The sequence below is a fragment of the Megalopta genalis genome, chromosome 6 (genome assembly GCF_051020955.1).
Source record: "Megalopta genalis isolate 19385.01 chromosome 6, iyMegGena1_principal, whole genome shotgun sequence".
Lineage (NCBI taxonomy): Eukaryota > Metazoa > Arthropoda > Insecta > Hymenoptera > Halictidae > Megalopta > Megalopta genalis.
The window spans coordinates 16103494-16129836 of record NC_135018.1 but is presented as its reverse complement, the minus strand read 5'-3'; the positions used below and the strand labels follow the sequence as shown (position 1 = coordinate 16129836).

Sequence of the window (26343 nt, the reverse complement as noted above, 5' to 3'; positions counted from 1 at the left end):
CTCGCATCCCTCGGCTTTTTCGCGATGGAAGCTTGATGACGTAAGAGAAATGTTCTCCGCATACATCGTTCTGGCGCTGGTAAAACACTTCGGTCATTATTGTTAGAAAGATTTCATGCGAATCGAATCTTCAGAATCGCTAGATTACTATGAATTTGATGCCATTTATATTTCGAATCACTGAGTTGCGGTCTTTATCCATTCTAATATATTTATAATCGGTATACTGTGGATTCGATGCATTTTAATATGTATTTATAATGAATAGACTGTGGATTTTGTGCATTTACATACATTTGTAATCACTAGACTGGATTTTATGTGACCAGGTTATGTTTTATGTATAGACAGGAAATCAATAAGCAGGAATAGCACACATCTTGTCCGTAATAAAATACATTAATAATTATTATTAGACGGATTTTATACATTCGTCGCAATCTTCTTAATCTTGTACATAATAATAAAGAGAATCGATTATAATCCAGTCACATTTTTACTTCATTTTGATTCGAAGTTTTTCATAAGAGAGTCCAAGCTTCATTTGCTTCCACTTTTTCTAAATTAATGTATGTTAATTATAAATTCATCTGGATGTTCATTAAAATTATGATCCAAACGGTCGTTCATAAAAAAAAGGAGAAAAGTGATCTTACTAGCTGAAAATCCGATCTTTTTCTGATTTCAGCGAATCGTTGCAATCGTCATTGTACTTACAACCTAAAATCAACGTTTCTTGTGTATCGTACTTAAAAAAAATGCAGTTTCGAGTTTCAACGCGATTCGTTTCGATCTAAAAATTACAATGCTTCCATCGACCGATTAACATGATCGCACATGTACGATGTAAAAGGAACACGTTCCGAACACAATATTTATATTTTGGAAATAATTGTACGCGATGCTCGTAACGATAACAATCGTCCCGCTCCTATTTTCATTTAATTTCACCTTTTCGCAATCCATTTCGCAATACCTCATTAAAACAACAATTGTCGAAATAAGTATTATACAAACAATTCATCGTTCATCTTCCGAAACGGAACGCATTAGCGAAAAGAGCGGATTACAAATATTTACCAGCGTAACGATAATAATTATCGCCTCGCCTGAAAAACACGGTTCAGAGAGCAGTGGGATGAACGAAATGAGCGGCCAATTAATTTCCATCCGTCGGGAGGACATTCTCGCGCCGTCTATTTTGCGATTGTAATCGACGTGACTACTTTAACAGAAAGCGAGTTCTGTATAATGTAATTTGGCCCGTGCATTTAGATGTTATTTAGTCTGTGCGCGTGTTACCGATTCGGATAAATTAGAGAATCATATTCGTTACAGGTAGAATCTGGTCCGATCAGCGACGTGTTCGTGACACAATTGAAAATCTCTGGTCCGTAAATATCTGCGAACAGGGCAAGGTCCGGGTTCGCGCGGTTTGTGCGCCGGCTACTGCATAAATACGTATTTTCATCTCGTTTAATTCTTCCGATTCATTAATACGCCGCGGAACGGCGCGACGCGGCACGGCGCGGAGAATTAATGGCGTAACCGGATTTCACAGTTTTAACGATCCACGTCCGTTTATTCGGGGAAGGAACGGTCTCGTTCGGCACTCATTAGACGCAATAATAACACTCGCCGGCGAAATGATCTATTCACGTGACTCGTCTTTCCCCGGCCTCGCCGAGATCCACTTTCGGACGCCACTTCATCCCTTCTCGAGAACCTTCGTAGATCATGTCGCGCGAAAAATAAATGATTTAGCCCGGTTTTAACGAGATCGTAAATTACCGGGCGTCTGAAAACCGGCGAAATCGCCGAGCAAAAAAAGGGAAGATAGAACAGAGGAAACATCGCGCGCCGCTGAAAGAAAGAGACTGTATCGCCGAGAACCGTCGCGCAATTTATGCGAATTTTATCGGGAGAAACCCTCGGGCTCGTAATTGATCGACGCGAAATTATTCTTCAGAGAAATATTTTGCACCGTAGTTCCCGCCGGCACGCTCCTGTCAACTTGACACGTTTCTTGGCGATTTCGGACAACCTGTCGCTTGCCGCGCTTCGTTCTCGTCGAATTTTATCTCGTTTAACCCGATGTTCGACCATTGTGTTCATCGATAAATCAGTTGCGGAAATGAGAGACCAGGTCGCCCAATTACCGGGGTTGTCCGGCGTTGTCCGAAATACCGTCACTTTCGTTTTCTTTTTTCGCCGTTCCTGTCTGCTTTTGTCGCCACATGATCCACGTCTGGATGACAATCTATAAAAATCCCGTTTGTAACACACGAATTTAATGGAATAAGCACATAAGCAAATATTAAATAATAATAATATTAACGATATTAAATAATAAATAATAGCAAATATAATAAGCAAGCATAAAACATAGAAAAGAAAAATATTAAATATAATATTATATATTAATAATAATAGAAGCCGTAGAATGACGACCTTCTTTTTTAAATGAAAGCTTGAAACCTCTACTTCGAGATGATGTTTCTGTATTTTAAGTTCGATGCACCCCCACCACTGTAACCCTTTAAACGTGGGGCCATGCTTGTTATACCGAAAACTGCCAGGTTTGACGAAATGCAGGGACTTTGTAAAATTGAAGGTGCATCAAACGTAAGATACAGAAACATTTCAACGTTTCAAGCTTCAATTTGAAAGAAAAGAACGTCATCATCCTACGATGATTTTTCGCGGAGTTGCCGTCGGTCAAAGTTGGCCAATTTTTATCCGAACTTTTTCTATGCTATAATTCTTTTGAGCAGTATATGTAGAAATACTTTGCAAAGCCGCGAAATCGACGATCAAGTTTAGCGTACAACAATTAACATCAAGAATACATCCGACGGATAATAGCAGCATTAGATTTTAGACAATGGTTACCACTGACCAGTAGAAATAGAAATCCTCTGACCACCCAGCTCGTTATCCTCCCCGTAGTGGATGTTTCGGGTAATAACAAAAGTACAAGAGGCGGGGCTATTAGGCTCTAAACAGTGCAGGAGCTATTAAACATTTAGCCGGTTTGAGGGCGTAGAACAGCACTACGGAGAACCTCAGCAGTTACGTCGGGTATCTCCATAGGAACCAAGTAGAGCGCAAACCATTATCAGGGTGGACGAGCCAGATTAATTGCACCGTCTCCTTTTAATGGGTACCCTCGGTCAAGGTGATTATTGAAGATCTCATGCTCGACTCTTGTTGTCGACGTAAACGATGTTTGTTCCGCGGCTACACGTTCGATCCGCATAGACGCACAGAAATCCCATAACCAAGACAACATCTGATTGAATGTCGCGCCCAGATCGAGTGGGCATTATCATTGCCCCGATCATCTTTAGTAGATTCTAATCGATGATATAGCTATCGATCGGTCGGCTGTCCTTTAGTTAAGGCAAATCCGCCGGTTTTGCGGCGTATACTTCAACATTCTAGGATAACTTTTATATTAACAAAGTTTAGATTTAAAACATTGTTAAGAGCGTGCGAGTCACAAGAATCAATTTCACGCGCATAAAATGCACTTTGTCGTGTAAAATAAAAATACCATAACTCGGAAAAATTGTTTTAGATTTACGGTTAAAATAGCTTGTAGAGGGTGCAAAGGGTTAATATTCTTTAACATCGGACGGCCTCGGTTCAACCATTTAGCTGTTGCAATCCCTTTGAAAAGCGTGGAAGTTACTATAATTATACCGTATACAGGGTGTACCAAAATTGTGTTACTTCCGGGCAACGAGGTTCATTCGAAGTAACTTTTTCCTTAGCGAAAATGCAATCCGCGGCTTTCTTCGCGAGTTATTATCGGATAACGCTGACCAATGACTGACCAATTATTTGACAATTTATCGAATACAGAGAAATTTAATAATATGAGAATTCTTTTAAAAATAGTGTAGCAATTTTTACCGTCACTCGACTGCGAAGGTTCAACCTTCTAATAAATATTTCCAAGGGCAGGGAATAGTCTATGATGACCAGATCGTGGATATTTATGCAAAATAAAAATCGCATGCACTAATTACAAGATACACGAGCTGCATAGATATCGATTTCGTTCTTCAGTAATCTTAATGAATCGAAAACAATATAATAGAATTTTGAAATACTTTCAATGCTTTTCTGTTCTGTATTTGATCTATTCACGTTATATCATAAATGCATAAAATCCACAGTCTACTGACGATTGGCAAAGCGTTCTTCAGTTTTAGTCATTGCCGCACGGTTCTAGAGCTTACACGGTCTTGGTAGCCTCAGAAGCCCCATTGCTCGTCACCGGTCCATCTCTGCCTCGCATTTATCTTCATCTTCCATTTTGTTCGGTGGTCCTCACGGACCGGCGACCATCTCGCGTCTCGGTTCCCATTTCTGTTTCGCCGGCTCTTTGATGCTCGTGTTTCCCGTTTCCCGTTTCTCGTTTCCTACGAACCCTTTCAATTCGTACGCCCGGTTCGCGGCTCTCCACCCAATTTCCGTGCCCCATCTCCTCCGCCGTTAATACGACGGACCGTCGTGCCGCCTTCGACTGCACGCAGCGCCATGGCGAAAACGCGTTCTCGGGAAAAGTGGAGCAGAAATCCGCGTGCATCGAGGAGAACGGAATATCTCTCGCTCTCGCTCTCTCTCTCTCTCTCTCTCTCTCTCTCTCTCTCTTCCCATCTCCTTCTCTCTTCTCTATTCTCCTATTCTTCTATGCGCTCGCGATTCTGCAGTCGCCCGGCGACTATTTGTTGCGCTTCCGAACGGAACCGCGGCACCGTGCACGATGACAAGTTTGTGGCGGCTGAGAAACGTCCAATTGACATTCTGTGCAGCTGTTATCGGTGCCTGGATACAGAAAAAGCACTTCCACGTGCTGCGACGATTCATTTCGGCCCGCTAACGTGGATCGTGATCGAATCTCTCTGTCGCAGGATCTTATATTTCCTTTCTTAAACTCGTCGATCATTATCGAATACATATTTTTACAATCCTTCTGAACCAAACATTTGTTAACACTCGAACGGCCGACCATTTTTGACAAAAATACAACTGACTGTGCTTGGGATAATTTATAATTTTATTCGTCAACTTTTATGCGACATATTTTTTATGGTACCTCTTCCAGACACGCCGATTTTTCTGCAGATCTTAATGAAGCGTATGACAATTTAAAGCAGTTGTTAGATAATTGAATAACAATATTTCTGTTCTGGGTCCAATTTTCATTTGATTCCACTTCTTCGAAATTGATGTACGTTAATTACAACTTCGCCGTGAATATTCGTTAAAGTTGATGCAACGAGGAAGTGAAATGTAAGTGATTTTACTAGCTGAAAATCTAATCTTTTTTTATTGAAACATTATCGAAAATATCAGATTTAATATCAACTTTCAATGTCGAGAATTGTTCGTACGACATTCTTCTAATTCGAGGAAAAATTTTAATTCAACAAAAAAGAATTCATCTCTCTGTCTGATTTCTGCTGGAAGTTCTACGATTTTCATACACGCTTGGCCATTTTTTCCCCATTGTGCGGTGTGAAGCGAGAAGGGGCTCGAATTCCGGAACAAGTAGCCGGCGCAAGTAGTAGGTGCGCAACATGGTAATAAGGGAAAATCGTAGCCAATAAAGAAAGAAAGAAAGAAAATTGCGGGCGGGTCGAGGAACAGGGTGTGCGCGTGGCCCAGAAAGAGAGGAAATTAATGAAACAAGTAAACTGCGCCACTGTACAACCCCCGTCGCTGTAATTTACTTCGTCCGCAAACCCATACGTTCCCAGCCTCGAGCTGTTCTGCCTGTTTTCCATCGGCTAGCATGGTTTCCACCGGCGTGGCGCACACAAGTTATTAACTAATATGCAACTTTATCAAGCTTCCTGTATTTACAATTTTTCCATCTTGAACAACTAATAGTTAATTATAGTTACTTAAATGATGCCGACCCTAGGATTTCATATCTGAGGCGTCAGTAGAGACGAACACATTACACAAAGAAACGCCATTGGAAACCGCGGACTTTCTTGTTAAAGAAATCGACTTGTACGTTTAATATAACAAAGAAGATAAAAATATTGTAATCACAAGAAAGTTGGTAAAGTTGCATATTTTTCAACGAATACGCGAATAAATCCATAGAATGACTAAGTAGATATTTTTTGGAAACAATTATTATTATTGAAGAATAGCTAATCTATTTCATTCGATTAATCATAAGTATCAATAATAATTAGTACCATTACGGCTGCAACGATACAAACGAACGCAACTTATGTTTCATTGGATTCAGAGTTTCAGTTGGAGCTTCTTCGAAAAAATTACATTAACGAAGAAGAGAGAGAATTTTTCTGCGCGTTCCTGGACAATTGTTTGTAATTGGATAAATACTTATCACGAAGTGCAACAAAACCGTATGGTCCATTTGAAGTTCTCCTTCGTAACTTTGGTTTTGTTAGAACCACAACATTATATGTCGCACGCATTCTTCAGAAAAAGAATTGTAAAACAGAGACACGAGACAACAAATTGAAAGAAAAGAACATTTAGTTACAAGGCTGTGTCTATTATTGGAACCCCTGGACGAACGAGTCTTTATGCAAAATAAAGATATTATTGCGATTATAATAAACAGAAGTCGAATGAAAACATATTTTCTCCGTTAACCCTAGAAAGATAACCATATGACAACGTACGTAAAAGATAACCATACGCTTCAGAGGCGCATGCTTTTCTAAGGCGTCAATTTTATACTAACAATGGATATTTATTTAAGTTAATCTAGTCATTTTAAAGGTTTGGCATTATTGTAAAAATAAAATGCATTTATATTATATTTTTTTATATTTTAAGTAATTTTAAACTTAAATCACTAGACCTCTATGAAAAACGGTGCAGTCAGTTGTTTATTTCGCAGGCGCCTCTGCGACGTAGGTTATCTTTCTCGGGTTAATGAATTTAATAGATTGAAAATAATATTTAATAAATTGAGTAATAATTCTCTTATGAATTTATAAAATCCGCCGTCTATTCACGGCAATACAAGTTCAATTGTAAAGTTGACATTCTCGCGCACCCCGAAAAATAGCTTAGATAAAAATTACTTAATAACCTTGACATAACCCTTCCAAGTTAATATTTACAGACCCTAACCGGGCTCCTCCGAGTGCGTATTTTCGGCGATCGGTATTTCTGATATAAACTGATTTCGATCGGGAATCGCGTTCCTGCGAATTATTTAGGACGGATTCTATTTCTCAGCGGCGGATCGATATTCTGGAATTGGATTTATCGGGGCTTTTGCCGGGACGTATCGAAATTAAAGTGCAGAGGACGTTCCGATCAATTTTTAGACGTCCGACGCGATTCTTTGAACGCCGGAAGATTGAAGCTGGGCGCTGTTGAGGAATTCCAAAGATTCCGATCGATACGAACACGTAGGTAGGTAGGGGAGCCTGGCCAATGAGTGAACATTTAAGCTGCTTGTTCGTTAAAACGATCATCCATAGATCATTAATTTAACACTGGAAAAACGATTGGTGCCCGGCTTCATCCTTTACAGCTACTGAGATTACGAAATTATTTCGACGAGAAATTTTTTGATATAAACTTCTTTATTGAAACATATTTTAACTATTTGCACTCGACGCCACATTTTAGCTGGAAATATAAAATGATTTTTCTGACTTACAGTATTTCCATTTTATACGAGAAAGTGTATTTTATGCATATGAAATTTGAGTCTTACGACTCACACAACAGTTACACCTTTAACTATTTTTTAAATCTAAACTTCGATAATATAAAAATTATCTTGGTGTGATATAAGAATTTTAGTGGTGCCTCATAGTCACTACTCGAGGGCAAAGGGTTATAATATAGATCGTACGAAATTTTAGTAAATGCAATTTTCTTATTGTTTCGAAACAATACATATTAGTCGCATTTAAGGCTTGGTAGTTCCAGTGTTAAATTTCATTTATTATATTTGAATATATATATTTGCAGCAGTAACCTTGTTTCCAATTGAAATTGTATTACATTTCAGTTACACGTATTTAGCCTCTCAATTTATTAATTTAATATTATATATTTCTTCATTAATATCGTAATAATCATTATTATAGGTATAGTAGCTTCATTTTCGCAATGAAAAAAATGCTGCCAAAGATCAATAGCGTCTTATCACGCTGTTTATTGATTTTACGTAATATTACGTAATATAATTATTATGATTATTCTATTCAGTTATTTCAACTTTAATACCTTCATTTTTGCAGTTAAATAATAAAAAAAAATTGTGGTAAGAGCCGCTAAAGAGCGATAGTGCATCTCTCCTTTCATATGACACAAGGAACGGTCGTCCGCAGGCGGCTTATATACGAACAACTCGGCGTGCGAGTACTAGCGAGAAAGTACATTTTCTTGAATAACTCAAAAACTACCAATTTTATTAAAAAACAGCAAAGACATTTTTTACTGACAATTACATAATCTTTCAAACTGTGTACTTTCCAAATTGATTTGTCCAATGCGAAAAATTTCTGACATATATAGATATACATAGATAATAGATTTAATAAACGTTCCATCGTTGACTCGTTTCATTTCGAATCGTTATGAAATATTTTCTGTCATTATGATTTGAGACAAACCGAACCATTTCGTAAATTAATTAATGGAACAGGCTATAAAATTATATCCAGTAGTAATTATTCTTTTAAAAACTGATCGCAGATTTTCATATTTTATTGGACTGCGGCTAATACAGTAATAAGTGCAACAATAAAATATACAGCAATCGAAGTTTTAACCGTCTAAATGATATTATAATCAGATCACTGATTTGACATTAGGTTTACAGACATTTGTTCCATACATTTATGGAGTGAGTCACTCAACTATATCACTCTACTTTGTCTTGTAAATTAAATCTGCAAAAAAATGTTTCGAACGAAGTTGTTCGGCACAAGAAGAAGCATACACGACAACAATTAACACGTTCCGTGCCACGTGTACCATCGATGGTACACGCTTGCATGTTTACTTAGTGAACTGAACAAATTGTTTACAAGAAATTTAGAACCGAAGGATCAATTTCCACCGCAAGAATGGGCGTTGATAAGTTTTTGTTACGTTGTTATGTGTACGAGAATTAATAATTGCACGTAATACATCAAGTTTTAGTAAAATATCAAAGTGTGAAGATTCGAGTAAAAAAAGCTCGGCACGGAACGTGTTAATGTTGCGTTACATTTCCTTCTCATAAAAATCTGAGGATCACCTCGGATTTGAAAGTCTATCAAATGCAGAACAAAATCAAATTATTTGTACGCTCTTTAAAAAAATAGTTCGCGGAAAACACGGTTTCTATCAATCATTTTCACTGGATTCTTCAAATCTACCAGCTATTCATATATTCTAGTCGCACATTCTAACCCTCACCCATCCCTCATTCTGTGTCAGCATGATTTATCCCTCGATGTTAAATTGATAGTGTCAGAAAATCAATATTGTAATCAGAAATATCCGTGAGTGACTTCACAAATTTAAAAACAGATTGCCTAAGAGGAAATTAAATAAGTTTAAAATTAGATCGCAAGCTGTTTAACTATTTATAAATGGAATATAGAGCATGATTATTTGGAATCATGGAGAGACGTGTTGAATCGACACGAACGACGGATGTCACTCAAGTAATCCCATCGAATGAAAAATTCAAAACGATCTAATCGAGCTTGTTCGATAAATTTTGACTCAACCGTATTTTCGTTCGGGCGGCAATACGAACGTTAATGAAATACTTCTGTCGGAAATGTAGCCGGAACTCGCGTAAACCGACGCGCAAAGTGCAACGCCGTAATGCGGACGATCAAAATGCAACGAAATTCCGGCGGGGGAATGCTCGAAAAATTAATGCAATCTGAGATGCAAATACCGGGTATAGGACGGGGTGGGGCGTGTATCAGAACTTGAAAACACAATTACCGAGGCCGCGTTAACTTTCGCGTTACTAGAGCAAAAAGTTATCGGCGAAAGGCCGTTCGGCATGGTCCACGGGAATTGCTTAACATGATTTACTCGTCGGGTAAGATTTCCCGAAAGTTAATGCGACTCGTGAAAGCCGACGTCCGCTTGAAAACGTACACGCAATAACGGCTCGCGGCCGCCGGCCCCTATCCCCCCCCCCTCCCACGCCCCGACATCCATCGAAAAAGTAATCGAACTTCACGGAGAATACTTACGCGTTTGGCCGCTGAGCGAAATTTAAATTGAACGGCGCGGCGCCAGACTACGTCGGAATTTTCGAAACCCGACCGGCAACCAGTTCAAAGAACGTGGCCGTGTGCGCGTCAAAATCAAATTGTTCGAGCGCCGTTCGCAATCGCGATACGATATTCTCCAATCGATCCGGCTTCCAGATTTTATGCGTTAAGTAACAAGATTGACGCGGTTTCTTTTCATTCATAATCAACTTTACATTTATCGAATGGGACGTATTAACCCTTTGCGCTCGAATGGTGACTCCGAGGCACCACTAAAAAATTTGTTATACCACGTTCTAAGATCATTTTTATACCAACAAAGTTAATATAACACAAGACACAATTTCATATGCATAAAATGCACTTTGTCACACAAAATGAAAATACCACAAATCGGAAAAATTATTTTCGATCGACAGTTAAAATAGCTTCGAGTGCGAAGGGTTAAATGCTTTCATTGAGAAATGAACGAGATGAAAGTATAACAAAAATTTGAAACGTCTTATTCGATTGATACAAAGTTAATTAGAAATTACAAGAAACCAGAGCACAGCGATTGGTCGACCTATATAGTAACCGGCTCCAATATTTTAGTTTTTCGAATACGTGCAGAAAGAGTGTTTAACCGTTTGCGTACCAGACGGTTCTGAAAAAACAGAATCGAAAAGCGCCGAAGAGCGCAATAGCGCTCCTTCGATTATGTGTCGAAAAGCGCTGAAGAGCGCAATAGCGCTCCTTCGATTATGTGTCGAAAAAAGCCGTAAAACATAAAATAAAACGTTACGAATGAAAATATATATATATATACTATTAATTTAGAATAGGTAACAACAAAATGCAAATTGGATTACTGACAGCGATGCGACGCGCGACGTACACATGCGTCTGAAAGACTGAGCACGTTTCTTCAAATTTCGGGTGGGCCGTAAGTCGCCTGTTTCGGCCGAATGCCCTGGCATTTCTCAACACAAAATCTGAAGAGCGCAAAAATGGCTCGTGGTACGCAAACGGTTAAGGATGTCGACATGTTACAATTACCAATGGAAGAAGAAACATCGAACCGCTCGGTTACTATTTCTCGCATTTAGTGTGGAACATTTTTATTTCGCACAGAGACCCACGGTGTATTGTACGAGCATGTACACGGATCGCGACGCGGCTATATTAATTACACGTCTACACGTGTATTTGAAGTACACGTGAAATTGGTATCTGTGGTGGCAAACCGGCCGCAAGGACGGTTTTTCTAAACGAGCTCGACGCGAGCGAAGCCGGCGAAAAATGTTCCCGAGCCAGTTTCCCTTGTCGAGACAACGGCGGGAAAAATCCAACGACCGGGAAAAGGAAGAGATAGGGGGAGAAAGAGAGGGGGAACCTCGAGGGTCCCTCCGCCCACGCGCCGATGGCGCCCGTAAAATGTGGGTCGCGAAAGACTCGAGAACTTCCGGCTTGGTTTCGGGTTCGTCGACCCCGCCCTCGCGGTTCCCATTGGTTCGTTGAACTTCGTAAAATTATTCGAACGTAAACATGTCCCGGAAGAGCCGCGTTTAACGATACTCTATCAGCGCGGCGCGTTTTTACAACGACCGATCGATCCAACTTGCTGATAACTTTTTATCGTCACCCGAAGCATAAATATGGCGGGCGACGCTTGCCTTGCTCCTCCCTCTTGCAGACAGGAAATTATCCAGCCTGAAGTCGCCCGTCAACTCTTTTCCAACTGCATGGTAAACAGATTCTTGGGTAACCGAGATCACTCTGTGGGGAAAAATGGGTAATTTCGATTTAGATAATCGATTAATGGGATTCTGCTGATTTTTGCGCGAAATACGAAACTGTCTGAGCTAATTACAAGAAAAATGTCAATCGAAATGTCTTTCCTCTTTTAGACATTTTAATAAGGTGTGCACGTTAGAATTATGTTCTTCTGATGTCTTTACAGTTTCGTGTTTAATCTAATTATTTTAATCAAAAATATATACAAAATCTATCAGCTATTGATTTTTGGTGTGGAGCTGGAAAATTATTTGCGATAGATCCAGGCGGGTTTATACAATTTATGCGATTTATGCAGTGTTGGATCACATAGGAATCCGTTGAAAAAAAGCTGTCCGTTAAAAACAAGTTCGAGTGCAATAAATTCCTACAGATGAACTAACTTTTGTGAGACTTCATACTTTGATAAGTAATTATGAAAATGTTGAAAAGCTCAGCTCTTCCCGTAAAGAGTTTCCGTAAGTTAATTACACCTATTCAACGCCAAACTAATTTCATTTGTAAGTTTTGTAGTTGGATACAATAATAAGATCAATGTATCTGAATAAAGTATCGTTGAAAAGCACGTTTTTTTTAGAGTTATGTGCGTAACTCTAAAATGCTTCCTCATCGACGAAAATCACGACGAGGGTAAAAGTCGTTCGATCACATTAAAAGCTCGTTTTACCGAGCATCTTCTGAACGGCATTAATTTATCATACAGATGCGTCTGGAACGCGAGATAAAGATGGCCAGCCTCGAACTCCGATTAAACTCTTAATTCGTTCCGTTGTACTTGGAAAACGAAACTTTCCGCAAACACGGTGTCGTCTCCTTTCGTCTACGATCCACGGGACTGTATCGCTTTTCCGCGGAACAGAGGGGTTCTTTCTTGTCTGCGAGCTCTGGTACGAGAATAATTCGTCAGAAGTTCAACAATATTTTAAAAGCCGCGTGGAAGTTGGATTTACGGGAGCAGAGCCTGTAATTACGAAACGAACAGAAGCGCTGATTGCGCTTATCCCGCTCGGAACTCCGTTTCGCGAAGATCCCGGCCTCGTCTGTACACGGTGTTTCGTTTATCTTGTTCGAAGTAGCATCTTCGGTGCCCTCGGAATTCCATGAATACGTTGGTTCCTTTGTGAAGAACGAACACTGTGATTTGTTCGGGTGATCAGCGATTTTTCAATAATATCGATATACAAGCGTGTCTCGCGAACTTCGTTCACTGAAATACCTTCATTATTTCGAGGCAATGTTAATTGTTAGAAACGTTATAGGATTATACAGCAAACTCTTCCAAATTTTCTCTCAGCTTTTAAACAAAAATAGCTGGTTCGGGAAGAGGATACGCGATTAATCGAGCCTTGCGGTCTCCTTTTCATAGCTACCGATTGTCAACAATTATAAAAACGAGCCGCGAGACTCGAATAATCGTATCCGCTCCTCTGAAAATGTCCACTTTTGTGCACAATCTGAGCGTCAATTGGAGAGAATTTACTGCATAAAAATGCATAAAAATCCAGAGTCCGAATATCGTTTGCCGGAAACCGAGGTTCGCCTCGAAGATATTCCGCTGGACGGGAGAAACGAGCCACCCTGTAGATTCCGAAGTTTCGCAGATTGGGAGACAGGGTTTGCAACACGCTCGGCACTGATTGCGGCGTGTGTAAGTTTTAATTGTGCGCAAGTTTGAATGCTGCGACCTCGGCGCCCGGCGCGCGCACTTCGCCGAAGAACAACGGATTCCGATTCGGCTGCGGAATAAACTTGAGCGGGCCCGCTTTAACACGTCCGACGCCCGCCGCCGCCGTCGACGTCGACGACAACGTCGACGACGACGACGACGACGACAACGAGCGTCGAACACTCATATCCGTTTCCCTTGGCGAGCTCCGCAAGAAATTCGGCGACGAGCCGGATACCGGCGAATTCGTCGAATCCGCCGGGACGAGCGGCCGTTTATCGCGACACATTATCTAATAAGAAGCCGTTCCACGGAACGGTCTAAAGTTCCGCGGTAATGTTTAATGAACACAAGCCGAAGAGGAACGAAACGTACCGCTCTCCCCGTTTCCAGCGATTTTAACGAGCCCTGCGCGCTCGCGACCCGTGGCCTAATTCCTCCGCCGAGAGACGGCTCGCCTACTACCTGTTTTATAGGGGCTTTTAAGTCGTTTCTCACCGAATATCGCAGATAAAACGCGCGTCTCTTGGAAACTCGCGATTCTGTGGTAATGGCTGTTGTGCTGAGATCGGCGAACGTCGAGGTTACTATTGGATACGTAGAGCGGCTCGCATTAGCATTCGGACAACTTTTGAAACAGCATCATTCCTTTCCCGAGCGGTGTTCTGCTAAATTAATTATATTATGATTCAGTCGCATAATTTAATTACGTTGTAATTCAACTACATTGTAATTCGATTATAATTCGGTTAATTCAATTAGTAATTATTTTAATCACCAGTGTAATTGAAATACAACGTAATCGAGATTCGATGTGTAATTGATTTACAATGTAATTGAAATGCAATGCAATTGAAATGCAATGCAATTTAAATACAATGTAATCGCAATAAAATGTAATTGAGATATGATGCAGTTGAAATACAATTCTTCAAATTACAGCCTAAAACTTAGAAGAAGTGGGATACTTTTTAATATAATAAAAAATTTTGTTATTATTTGCAAAATAAATATTAATTGAATTTGGATTTTGTTACTTATGAGAGTAATTTTACATAACGGACACAACAATAATACCTTCTATTGGAAACTTTCGTCTTCGACTAGAAATGAAAGTTTCAGACTTACATCTTCAGATGATAATTTGAATAAATTGCTATACAAATATAAATGGCCGCTCGAACGTCGTCGTATCAAATCAGATCTGATCTTCCGTTACAAACCCCTTAATGTCACTGTTATATCACCAGAAGCACTCTCCATGATAAACTTAACTTTACCTAGATTAACTATAAGAAACCATTATAACTTTATACGTTAGGAGCTTCATTTTTCGTTATACAGTTTGTATAAATGCATTAACAAATTCGTACCTTCTGCGGGCGTCTGTTATTTTGTTTTACATTTATTTAGTTTATAAGTTTTTATAGATATGCTTTTCACATTTTTGTATAGAAGGGGAATAAATAAATAAGTACTAAATAAATAAATAAAACAAAATAGTATAAACATATGTTATTTATATTAATATATATTATTTATTATATTATTTATATTATTATATTATTTATTATATATTATTTATTTATATTATTTATATTATTATATTATTTATTATATATTATTTATTTATATTATTTATATTATTATATTATTTATTATATATTATTTATTTATATTATTTATATTATAAATTGTGAACACACATATTGTTCACCGCGTGTCGTTGACTTTGCGATCTCCAATTCCACAGACGTTGTTTAAAATAAAACGGAATCGAAGAAACATTCGGTTTGTCATCCGAGTATTTTATTAAATCGAAGTACACACTTTGTCACGTGTTGTGCATTTACGTTCGAACCACTGCAGGAAAATCGACGAATGAGCATCGAACAACTCTTGTTCCCGTCTTGTAAATATTTCGCAAACCGATTTCGTCGCCGGTGCTGTTTATTCATTTTCAGGCATGTTACAAGGGCCTGCGGCGCCGAATCGTAAAGCGCGCAATATAAATCATCGGTCTTTCGTTTAACGTGGCGAAACAACTGATTTCCGCCATTAAACATCGACGTTGCAACTTCACCGTGACTGCGTTACATTCATCGAAGTAACAACGCGCGTTGCTCGAGCACCGAGTTCTTTTCGAGGACCTTTATTTATCGAAGAACGGCTACTGTTTGCTCGCCGGAAGTAGTTTTCGTTCCTGAATTCGTTTCCCCTGGTTTTCAACGGAGTTTCTCAGTCGTTGTTTACCGTTCGGCGAGTTTCGAAAACACAGAACACGACAATAGGCAAAGCAATACACCGTAAAATGATTTCTGGTTGCTACAATGCGAAATAAATATGCGTCGGTTCCTTGAACGTGGATCTTTCCTTCGATCATTTCGTATGCAATTTATGTTCATTTAAATCACCGTTTGGATTCTGCTATTCTAAACAAGTTTACACGAATGGTTACTTAGAGAATTATTCGAACGAGACGCGAAATATAAAATAAATTGTGGGGTAGAGGGTGTTGAGATGAATGAGAAACAGATAATACTCACAGTGGCGACCCACTGTCTCTACGAACTGCCTGTGGAAACGGTGATTAATGGCCGGACACATTAGTCGACCATAAAGTTCTGTACTTCAGAAACTCTTTGTCCACCTTTGAGACCTTTTACCGTATAAGAAATGTTCGCTTCGCATCTTTTTACAGGTTAATCGTCGAGTCTTTGCAAAATTTGATACCAAATGCATCAAAATTACATCGGAAGGACACATCAACAACATAGTATAGCAAACGACAAATACGAAAACAAATTATATACAAGATGTTCCACGATTATAACACCCGGAAGGAGATGATTCCTGAGGTCATTTGAAGTAACTTTTTCCTTTGCGAAAATACAGTCCGCGGCTTTGTTTACGAGTTATTAATGAAAAACAGTGACCAATGAAAGGCGAGCTCGACTGGCGCTAGGCGGCCGAGCCAATCAGCAGAACTGGGCTTCGACGGCTCGTTGGCTCGGCTGCCTCTCGCCAACTGAGCTCGCCCCGCATTGGTCAGTGTTTTTCGTTAATAACTCGTAAACAAAACCGCGGATTGCATTTTCGCTAAGGAAAAAGTTACTCCAAATGACCTCAGGAATCACCCCTTTCCGAGTGTTAACATAATTGTGGAACACCCTGCATACAGAATATCATTGCGATTGTTATTTCACCAAATGCGAAATAATACAAAGATAACAATGTGAATCCAAAAAGGGCCTCAACTCTTGCGGATGGTTTAAGCCTTCCTCGAAGCAGCGTCAAATGTTCTCATGATATCTTTCGCATGAAAGCAAAAATATTTATTTGTTTATTAATATATTCTTCGCGAATTTTATCACAGTCATTACTGTTACCCACTCGTTCATCCAACAACGTTCCAAAAGTTCTAACAAATAAACACAGTTAGAAGAACAATTTCTCAAAATACACTTCTGAAGATATTTCCTGCGGACTTATTAGCCTTTCCTATTGTTCCTAGAGTAACAGTAATTCATTCGATTCGATCGTCGACAACTGATGAATTAAATGAACGATTCAACTACTCTGGCTGAAAATTGACCCATCCACCATCATCCGAGATTTAATTACCAGAAGAAACCCTCCAAATACCCAAAACTTTGGCGAACGGGTCCTGTCCACCCGGTGCCCAATCACGACCGCTATCCTGACGTCTTGCTAACGGAAGAGGAACCCCGTTCGGTTCGCCTCGAAGAACATGATACCGAGGGAGTCAGGTGGTGAGAAAGTGGTTGGGAGCCCCCTATCGGAGCCTGGCACAATATCCGGCATCGCTGAGAACGGAGGAAGGGCAAACATCGTAATGCAGCTCCTCGGCTTCCCAGTCGAAGAACTCGACGAAGGTGGTAGGTCTCCCTGCGGATAGGGATGAGTGAAGAAGAGAGGGAGATAGAGGGAGAGGGAGATGAAGAGAAAGAGAGCCCTTAACGAACTGTTCCCCCTTAATTTTATCACGGCGGAATTGCCCACTCCATCTAAGATCTGTTTGCTCGCGAAGAAACATCCGAGATAAGACCGCGGGAATTATGAAGAGATTGCTCGGCTGCGGTCCAAGGAAAAGCATCCTTCGCTGGAGAGCAGTCTAATTACAAGAACGAAAAGCGGCGTAGGCGGCGAGATGGCTAGGTATGGGGAATGTTCCCTCTCTCTCTCTCTCTCTTTTCTCTCAGGAGAAGGGCCAGGCAAAGTCCTTTCGAAACTGGCTAAGGCCACCACGCTGAACAAGAAGAAGAAGAAGAGACTCGAGACGTACGAACCGGGTGAAAAGAGGGGTCGAAAAAGGAGCAGGATAACCGGGGAGATAACGACTATCGACGCCTCGCCGTGGACTCGTAATGGACCACTCGACTCGATGCTCTCCCTCTTCCACTCGCTTCGTCTCTCTCTCTCTCTCTCCCTCTCTCTCCCTCTCCCCCTCTTACGCTCCAAGAGACCCTCGCCTAAACGCGGAATTTTATGGGCGCGTTCGCTGCCGGTGACAAGACGAGCAATAACCTCCCCCAGCTATTCCACCGGCATAAGCGCCTGAAAAACTGTTTTTTCAAAGCGGAACGCTCCGCGGGCCTCTTGTTGCCGATTTACTCGAATAATCTCGACCCTATCGATTCATCCTCGGATTTACGAGCTTTATCGCTGTCGTTCTTCCCCGGTTTCGGCCGGCGACGCTTCGTTTCGTACATTCGTTAGACCGATCGGTTTTCCGTGCAAAATATCCGCCGCTTCAAACGTATCTTATAATCAAAATCGGTAGCTGAAATTTCAAGTGATGAAAATGTTACAGAAATGTAAGCACACGTGTGCGTTACTTTCATCTCGCTGAAATTATCAAAGAAAGAAAAAAAGAAAGTCCGATTTAATTCATCTCTATGTTGCAATCGATATCGACAAGTTCTATTTTGCCAACAGATCTGCAGTCTGCGAACAGTGCGCCAGCTTTATAAATGTTTTCATTCGTCTTTTTACGTTTTCTCATTTGTCCGATGAGTTTAATACACGGATCTTCGTTTATAAAAAGGTCTTCAACGGGCGGAAAATATCGAATTACTTCAAATAATGATGATAGTGGTAAATTTTTCGGTTTGAACAACCATATTTTAATAGTGTCTTCTTAGAAAAGCATTAAACTTTTTTTTTAAAGATACGATTTTTTCTTTTTTTAAAGATAAACATATAACTGTGAAAACACCTATCTACGTACGTAAGGGATGTCTTCACCCTGAGGAAACGAATTGTGGCCGAAAATAACAACAGCTCGAACCTGCTCTTAAGATCCCCGACAAATCTGCACAATTTCAAAAAGATGAAAATGACCGAGTTGCCGAACTTCCCTTGTTTGTAACATCATGGCATAAAACTTTTCGTTGTAAATACAATAATTTCTGCTCAATCGTAGTCGAACGTCGAATTGTTACTTCTCGCGAATCATCTACTGGAGATTCGCCGTGTCGTCGCGTTAAGATAAAACAATGAGTAGCACAGCGAACGGGAACGCATTACGTACGGTGACGCTCAAAAGTTTCGCCATTTTCCCTCTTCAATCATCTGGAATCTTCTTCTTCATTCGGATACGTTTTTACATCGATTAGCTCTGGACGGCGAGCCACGAAGACTGAACGTTGCCAGACAACCGCGAGCCACGACCAAAGAAAATTCACCGTTCCGGAAGGTTCCAACCCGAATCCAACCAGTCCCTCGCCCTTCTCTCTCTCTCTCTCTCCCCCCTCTTTTTACCCGTATCGGCGATCGTTAATTAACAAGGAAAAAGATCCGAGCAGCCGCGCCGAGGCGAGGAACAATGGCTCTCGGTTTTCTTTCCGCTCTATTCGTCTTCGTCTTGCATAACGCGCGGCTATCTGCTGCGTTACATCGACAAATTAATATCCCGCCGTGATTGTTTATGGCGCCGGACGCCTTCATTATGTTACACGGTAATATAATGAGCCCATTGTGCCGCGCCGCACGGGTATCGGGAATTTCGGCCGAGACAAATAATGGCGAAATTCGGTAGAATATCCGACACCGAGAAAGCGTCAGTCTTTGCTGATATTTAGTTGCACCGTTTAAGCTCGATGAGACGTCGGGAAATTGTTCTGCCTTTGATGCGAAAACGTTGTGTGTGTTTTATCGATTATACGCACTATTCGTGGATATTTCTGTACGAATGTATTTGCGCATTTATCTGTTCACTCGTTATCAAAACGATATCTGTAATATCGTTGCGAGTGATTAGAATTACGGCTACATATTTTGTTAAATAACTCTGAAGATCGCAACTTTTCGCAAATAAAATGTTTATAGCATCATAATGTATTATGTGACGAATACTATGTCAGAATTAGAATCCCATGATATTTTGACCCGTTTTCTTTCTTTTTATACAGGGTGTCCCAAAAATGTCTCGCAATCCGGAAATGGCGGGTTCCTCGGATCATTTGAAGCAACTTTTTCCTTTACAAAAACGTTCTCCGAGACACCGTTTACGAGTTATTAACGAAAAACGGTGACCAATAAGAATATAGTACGGCTGACGCGATATAGTTCGGCTCTTTGGCTCGGCCGCCTCGCGCCGGCTGAGCTGGGATTCGACCGCCTCGACCGCTGGCGCCGTTGGCTCGGCCGCCTCGCGCCGGCTGAGCTGGGATTGGACCGCCTCGACCGCTGGCGCCGTTGGCTCGGTCGCCTCGCGCCAGCTGAGCTCGCCTCTCGTTGGTCACTGTTTTTCGTTAATAACTCGTTAATGGTGCCTCGGAGAAAGTTTTTGCAAAGGAAAAAGTTACTTCAAATGACCTGAGGGACCTACCACTTTCGGATTGCGAGACATTTTTGGGACACCCTGTATATATAAAAAACCTTATACAAAGTGTAGAAAAATAAATCGAATTTAATTATTTCATTTCGGTTTAATTATTATATCGCATACAAGTACAGAAAGATTATACTGATCTTTCTGTAAAAATTGCTTTTTATTCATAGGACAATGTAATTAATCTGCGTCGCGAACTAACGTTGTTCTTCGTAACATTGGCCCGGAGAACTCGCTTGAAATTAGTCTCCTGCTCAATTTCTTGAACGTTCTGTTGCTGTATATGATTATTTAGACATTTTAACACGTATACTACACACAGTTTTGAATAGATACGAAGCAATGACTTTTTTTTCAATTTTGCCCATTGACGACGCGTCCTGGCGATCAGCGGTTAAACGGTTCAAAGTTAGCAAGTCGGCCGGAAATAAGGTGAGACGCGTGTCGAACCGAGTTCGGCTCGGACGGTCTCGAGTCGCCGGGACGAAATTTAATCCGTCGCGTCGGACCTTGTCTTCGTCCCGGGACGACTTTAATCTGAAATCGGGTTTCGGTCGGCGCTTTTAAGCCGGCTCCGGAGGGCTGGTTTTCGTCGTCGCGATGACGGCCGAACGGCGAGGACAGCCCGGGCGAAGGGGCGGGGCGGGGCGGACAGCGGAGGAGAAACATGTAACTTTTCGGAAAGCCCTTACGAACTTTGCCCCCTATGGCTTGTGTTGCAGCTCTCCGCCATGGTCGACGGGATTTATCCGGCGCACGGACAAACTGCAGGCTCGTTCACACATTTGGTGAGCGATCGACTGATAGTGGGCGGAGGCGCCGATGTGAGATCCCTGCAGGGCGCTAAAGGGATCAACAACTTCGTTGGATGCCTCAGAAAGGTAAGATCTATTCCGCGATCGATGCGCGATCCAACTTCTGATTTATTTCATTCCGCGAGACGCGGAACCGCTCTGGAAACGATAGCTCTCGCGGTCGCGATAGCTCCTGGCGATCGAGCTAATGAGTGCCGATCGAACGAACGCTCGAAATAGCTCGAGTAATGGAGAATTTCAGAGTCTCGTAAGTAATGCAGCCAGAAATCTCATAGGTAGCGGGCTAGCCAATCACTGTGCCTTTAGTTTATTTTCAAGCAGAATTGACGTTACATTTATCGGTTAAAATATATCAAATTTTTTCATTTCGATTCCATTAATTATGTGTTTGTTAAAATTAAACGTGTAAAGAACGGAAGCACTTACAATACCAGCAAAATTATCTTTTTATTTTATACTGATAAAGCTTATAAGAAAGCTTAAGAAAATACTGAACGAATGAAGATCACAATATTCGGTAAAATATTCGGTAAAATTCGTGTAATTCGTTCTCGATAAGATATTACAATGTTAGTTCTATTGGTAAAACGTACTGAGATTACGGAAAAACAAAACAGTGATTATGTATTTGAATTTTTGATTTTACTTTCAATTTCAGTAGTTTATTTGTTGCGTACAGTAACTGAACCTATCTTTTGCTGGATGCATTAGTTACTGTGCCGCTTACCACGAGATTGGCTTACATATCCTCAAATCATCTTTGTTATATTTTTAAGAACTTGTGCATTTAAAATTGACAATGGACTGCTGCGTCTTTCGATGTGAATCCTATCCGCTTGCAAAAACGGTGAAGAAATGATTGAATTCTTTCTAGGTTTCGTTTGTTGTCAGACCCGTTTATATATATATTATATATTATATATATTATTATATATATTATATTATATATATTATTATATATTATATATATATATATAAAAATTTATAATTAAAAATTTCCACGCGCAAGAACCCAGACACACAAGGAAGACTACGCGATGTTAGGTGACTACAGTTTCGTGTATATATAAATATATTTATTCTTCCATCGTTCCCGAATAAATTAGCAAAATAATTATCCTGTCCCGCACACCGTTGCGTTCTTCGCGCACTTAAAAATAATTCCCCCGTGCCATTAGAGCGTGCATTATGAAGTTCGCGTATTTATACGCTGTTTGCGCGGAGCATTCGGCTCTAAAAACATAACAACGCCGGGCTTTATCTTTTAATCTTTGTCTTTTAAAGCCGGAACGCAATGAAATGGCAGACCGCTGACGTTATACGTAGCTCGCTCGCGACTACGACAACGCGCTAAATACACGAAACTGTAGTCACCTAACATCGCGTAGTCTTCCTTGTGTGTCTGGGTCCTTGCGCGTGGAAATTTTTAATGATGTAATTTCGAGTTACGAGAACGCGAGGCGAATATTATATTTAATTCTAGAGAGAAAGAGAGAGAGAGACCTGTGCGCATATATATAAAATGCGGAAGAAATTTGTCGTTGCTACAACTTTTATGGCACTAAGATTGAAAGGAGCTCGAAAGCATAAAAGTTGTGCTGGTGTCGTATCTTCTCTGTTAAAGCGCGCGATGTGCCGCGGCAATGCTTGATGTATTTATAGCTCTGAATTTTGGAATGCCGTCGAGGGATAGATTAACTCATTTTTACGAGACACAATTTTCTAAGAAAAGAGCGAAGTTACGCGCTGCTTATATAATGCTTTAATTTCAATTTAAAATTACGTAAAAGTTTTTCCCCTTAGATTCCAGTCCCTCGCGTTCCTTTCTCATTTGCCTCTTAAATATGTGATATTAAAGCTTATAACGCAGCAATTTTGCGATAAATTTTCCGGGCGGCCACAGTAATCTTTGAAGTTCCGAAATGAAACTCTTTATTCGCTTTTTACCGCTTCCACCCCCTCCACCGCCGCAGTATGTGCATGACATTATGTTACACACTTTGATCAAAAAATATTAACTCGAAAGAAGCACTCCACCTTCCCTGTCACCGAACTTGCTCCCTTATTGTTGAACGTACAACTTATTAAAAATTCTGCGAAAGTTTCATCGACCAGGAAAGAATGCATCGAGCAAGTTTCTCGCAAAAATAACGTTGATACAAAATTTTAATTTCCCCGCGAGTCTATTAAATGCGCGAATATTTACAATATACCGAAGCATTTAATTAATTATTCAGTTCCAATATTTTAGTTCCTTTGAGACGAGATTTCTTTTACCGTGCTGTTCCAATTATTCGCGCGACGGTAAATGAAGTATTAATTAGCTGTTCGTATCACAACATACAAAAAGTTTTTAGTTCATTTTTCGATTTTCACATTGTAGTTCTTTTGCCGCGAGCTTTCTTTCGCTGTACTTCCCCAATTATTCCTGCAACGATAAATGAAATATTAATTAATAGTTAGAAGTATAATATTCCAGAAGAATGTTTCTTTATCCAGTTTCAATTATGCAACGTCTCAAACGAGTGTATAACGCGGTTTTTCGAAATTCCAAGCGTTACGTACGTTTCGCAGTTCCGTTCTTTGCATGAACAAAGAACAATAATTATCATAGCGCACTCGACGGGATATACGAAACCGTAGCGAAACGTTATCTTTAGCACAGTTTAACCAGATAGAAGAGTCGTTTGTCAGATAACTAACAGAGAAACCGTCCACGGCGCTGTTTTTAATTCATTAACCCTGTTCCTTTTGTAACTTTCTCCCGCGACCAGCCGGCAAATTGGAGCTTCGTCATCGCCTCACTTACCGTAATATGAACATTATAGTCGCCGGCGAGCCGCCCTCCTCCATGGATTCCGCCAGTTAACGCGTTTGTTAATTATATCCCGCTTCGCGATGCTTTCTCCGTTTCAGTTTCTCGTTCCGTTCGCAACCGAGATCGCGGGGGCGTTGGATCGCTAAATAACGCATTCAAAAATGAAATGTTCAAGCGGACAATTTCTCCGTGGCTTCTTCGAAGTGTGGCTAGAGTTTCACGAATTCGTATTCGGCGATTGAATTGCTAAAAATTTGTGAAGGAATACGTTCTCGAAAAAGGGTCTTCATTCAATTTTTCTACAGTTACGCGAAAATGAATTATTTCAGTCGAAAATTTCGGCGCATCTTCTTCAAAGCTTTCGCCCAAAAGTTTCGTGGATTCATATTTAACAGTTGAAACGCTAAAAATTCATGAAAGACCGCGGATCTCGAAAATGGTCTTAAAATTCGTTCAACACGTAAATACAAATTATCAGTCTCTAAAAAATTTAAGATGACAATTTTCCTGTATTTTCTTCTAAGCGTTTCTTAAGTGTTGCTAGAGTTTCACGAATTCATATTCGGCCATTGAATTATTAGAAATTCGTGAAAGAACGCGTCCTCGCAAATGATCTTCATTCAATTTTTGTACAAATACGTGAATACATACGTACAAAGGTCGTAACTTGCTCAAAAGTGGATTATTCAAGCTAACAATTTATATGTAGGTTCTTCGAAGCATTGCTTAAACGTAGCATAAGTTTTACAAATTCATACTTAACCGTGAAATCGTTCAAAGATTCGTGTAAATGGCCTTCTCAAAATTTGTAGAAACAATGAAATACGTATAAAGTTGCAGCTTAGTTAATCTGAAAATTGTTCTGTATTATTTTCTATGAAAAGAGCGCGTCAGTACCTGACGATTTGGAGTTGTCTAGGGTTCAGAAATCGCGCTGAAGTTGAACAATTGCAACGCGTCGGCCGTCAGACATTCCCTTATCAATATTAAAAACCGGGACCTTTCAAAGAATCTAAATAAAACCAGCCGGAACGTTGACCGAACAAGCCCCACGTTGCATGTACAATCGGCCCGCGATCACGGGACGGAATTGTTGCAGTACTCCCGCGAAATGCACCTGTGTCTCCGCGTTGGTCGACTCTTTTTTTGTCCTCCCTGCCCTGTGCCGTTCCCCGTTGCCTGTTTAAAAATGAAAATGGCCAAGCTGAAATTCCGGGCGTAACAGCGTGGTGCCGGTCATTACGAGGCGATGAAATATTCATGGTGGCTAACTTGGTCCGCAAATATCCGCGAGAAACCGACACGAAGTCGAAGACGGGAACTGCGACTACGGGATTCGCAGTAAAGAACAAGAACGTAGCAATAAACTGGCCGCGGTTACGGCGCCCGGCCATCGTTCACCGGATATCGCCCCTTAAGTAGCTTTAAGGGCGCGCCGCCCGTCAACTGCCATAATATGCAAATGGGAGATGGCTATTAGCTTGCTTTTACACGAGCTGCTCGCCGACGTGTCCCGCCGCGTAATTCCGGAATCGGATTTATTACGCAACCACGTCGATGCCGATGAAAGATCGACTGCTACAATCGCGATTGTCGATCTTTCAGATCGATTTTTAGTGGATCGTAGATCGATTCGCAGTTCTTGCAAATAATTCTAAATCTCAAATTGTCTAGTTAATGCAATAATTCGTTTAATTTCAAATTGTTGCATTAACTAGACAATTTGAGAATTGGAGTATAGAATACAGGATGATTAGACGTCTCCAAATAGTAGTGTTACAACAAATTTTCTTAAATGAAGTTTTGCTGGCATCAAGTGATGGATGCGATACAGAAGATAATTTTTTCGAGGCCATGCTTTTTCCCCCCGAAGTTCTCAAGGTCATGATTCGATGGCTGAATATAAATTCGTGACACTTTAGATTCACCTTGTAAACGTTTTAACACCACTTAGCTGCGTCGATCCACTTTTAAGATCAATCTTGTATACCAGGGGTGTCAAACTCGCGGCCCGAGATGAACATTTTTGCGGCCCAGTCAATATATCCGACGCAAAGTAAAACTAAAATAGAAATGTGAATTAGAAATTGTGAAAGTAGTCTCGGCCAATAAAATTTCTCCCGAAATAGGAAAGATAGTATCAGAGAAGAGATGTCAAGTAT

The 26343-nt window shown here is 40.5% G+C and overlaps 1 protein-coding gene across 13 annotated transcripts in view; it reads left to right on the top strand.

Moving 5' to 3' along the window:
• The window catches only part of Nrx-1 (neurexin 1), a 724770-nt gene that overhangs the window by 383316 nt on the left and 315111 nt on the right, over nt 1-26343 (top strand). For all 13 annotated transcript variants that reach the window (XR_013033607.1, XR_013033611.1, XR_013033609.1 and 10 more), the window contains one exon: nt 21271-21429. Coding sequence is in view for 8 of the 13 variants with exons in the window: in XM_076522634.1 (XP_076378749.1) it covers nt 21271-21429 (159 nt within the window). In the remaining 5 variants the exon portion in view is untranslated. The remainder of the gene's footprint in view (nt 1-21270; nt 21430-26343) is intronic.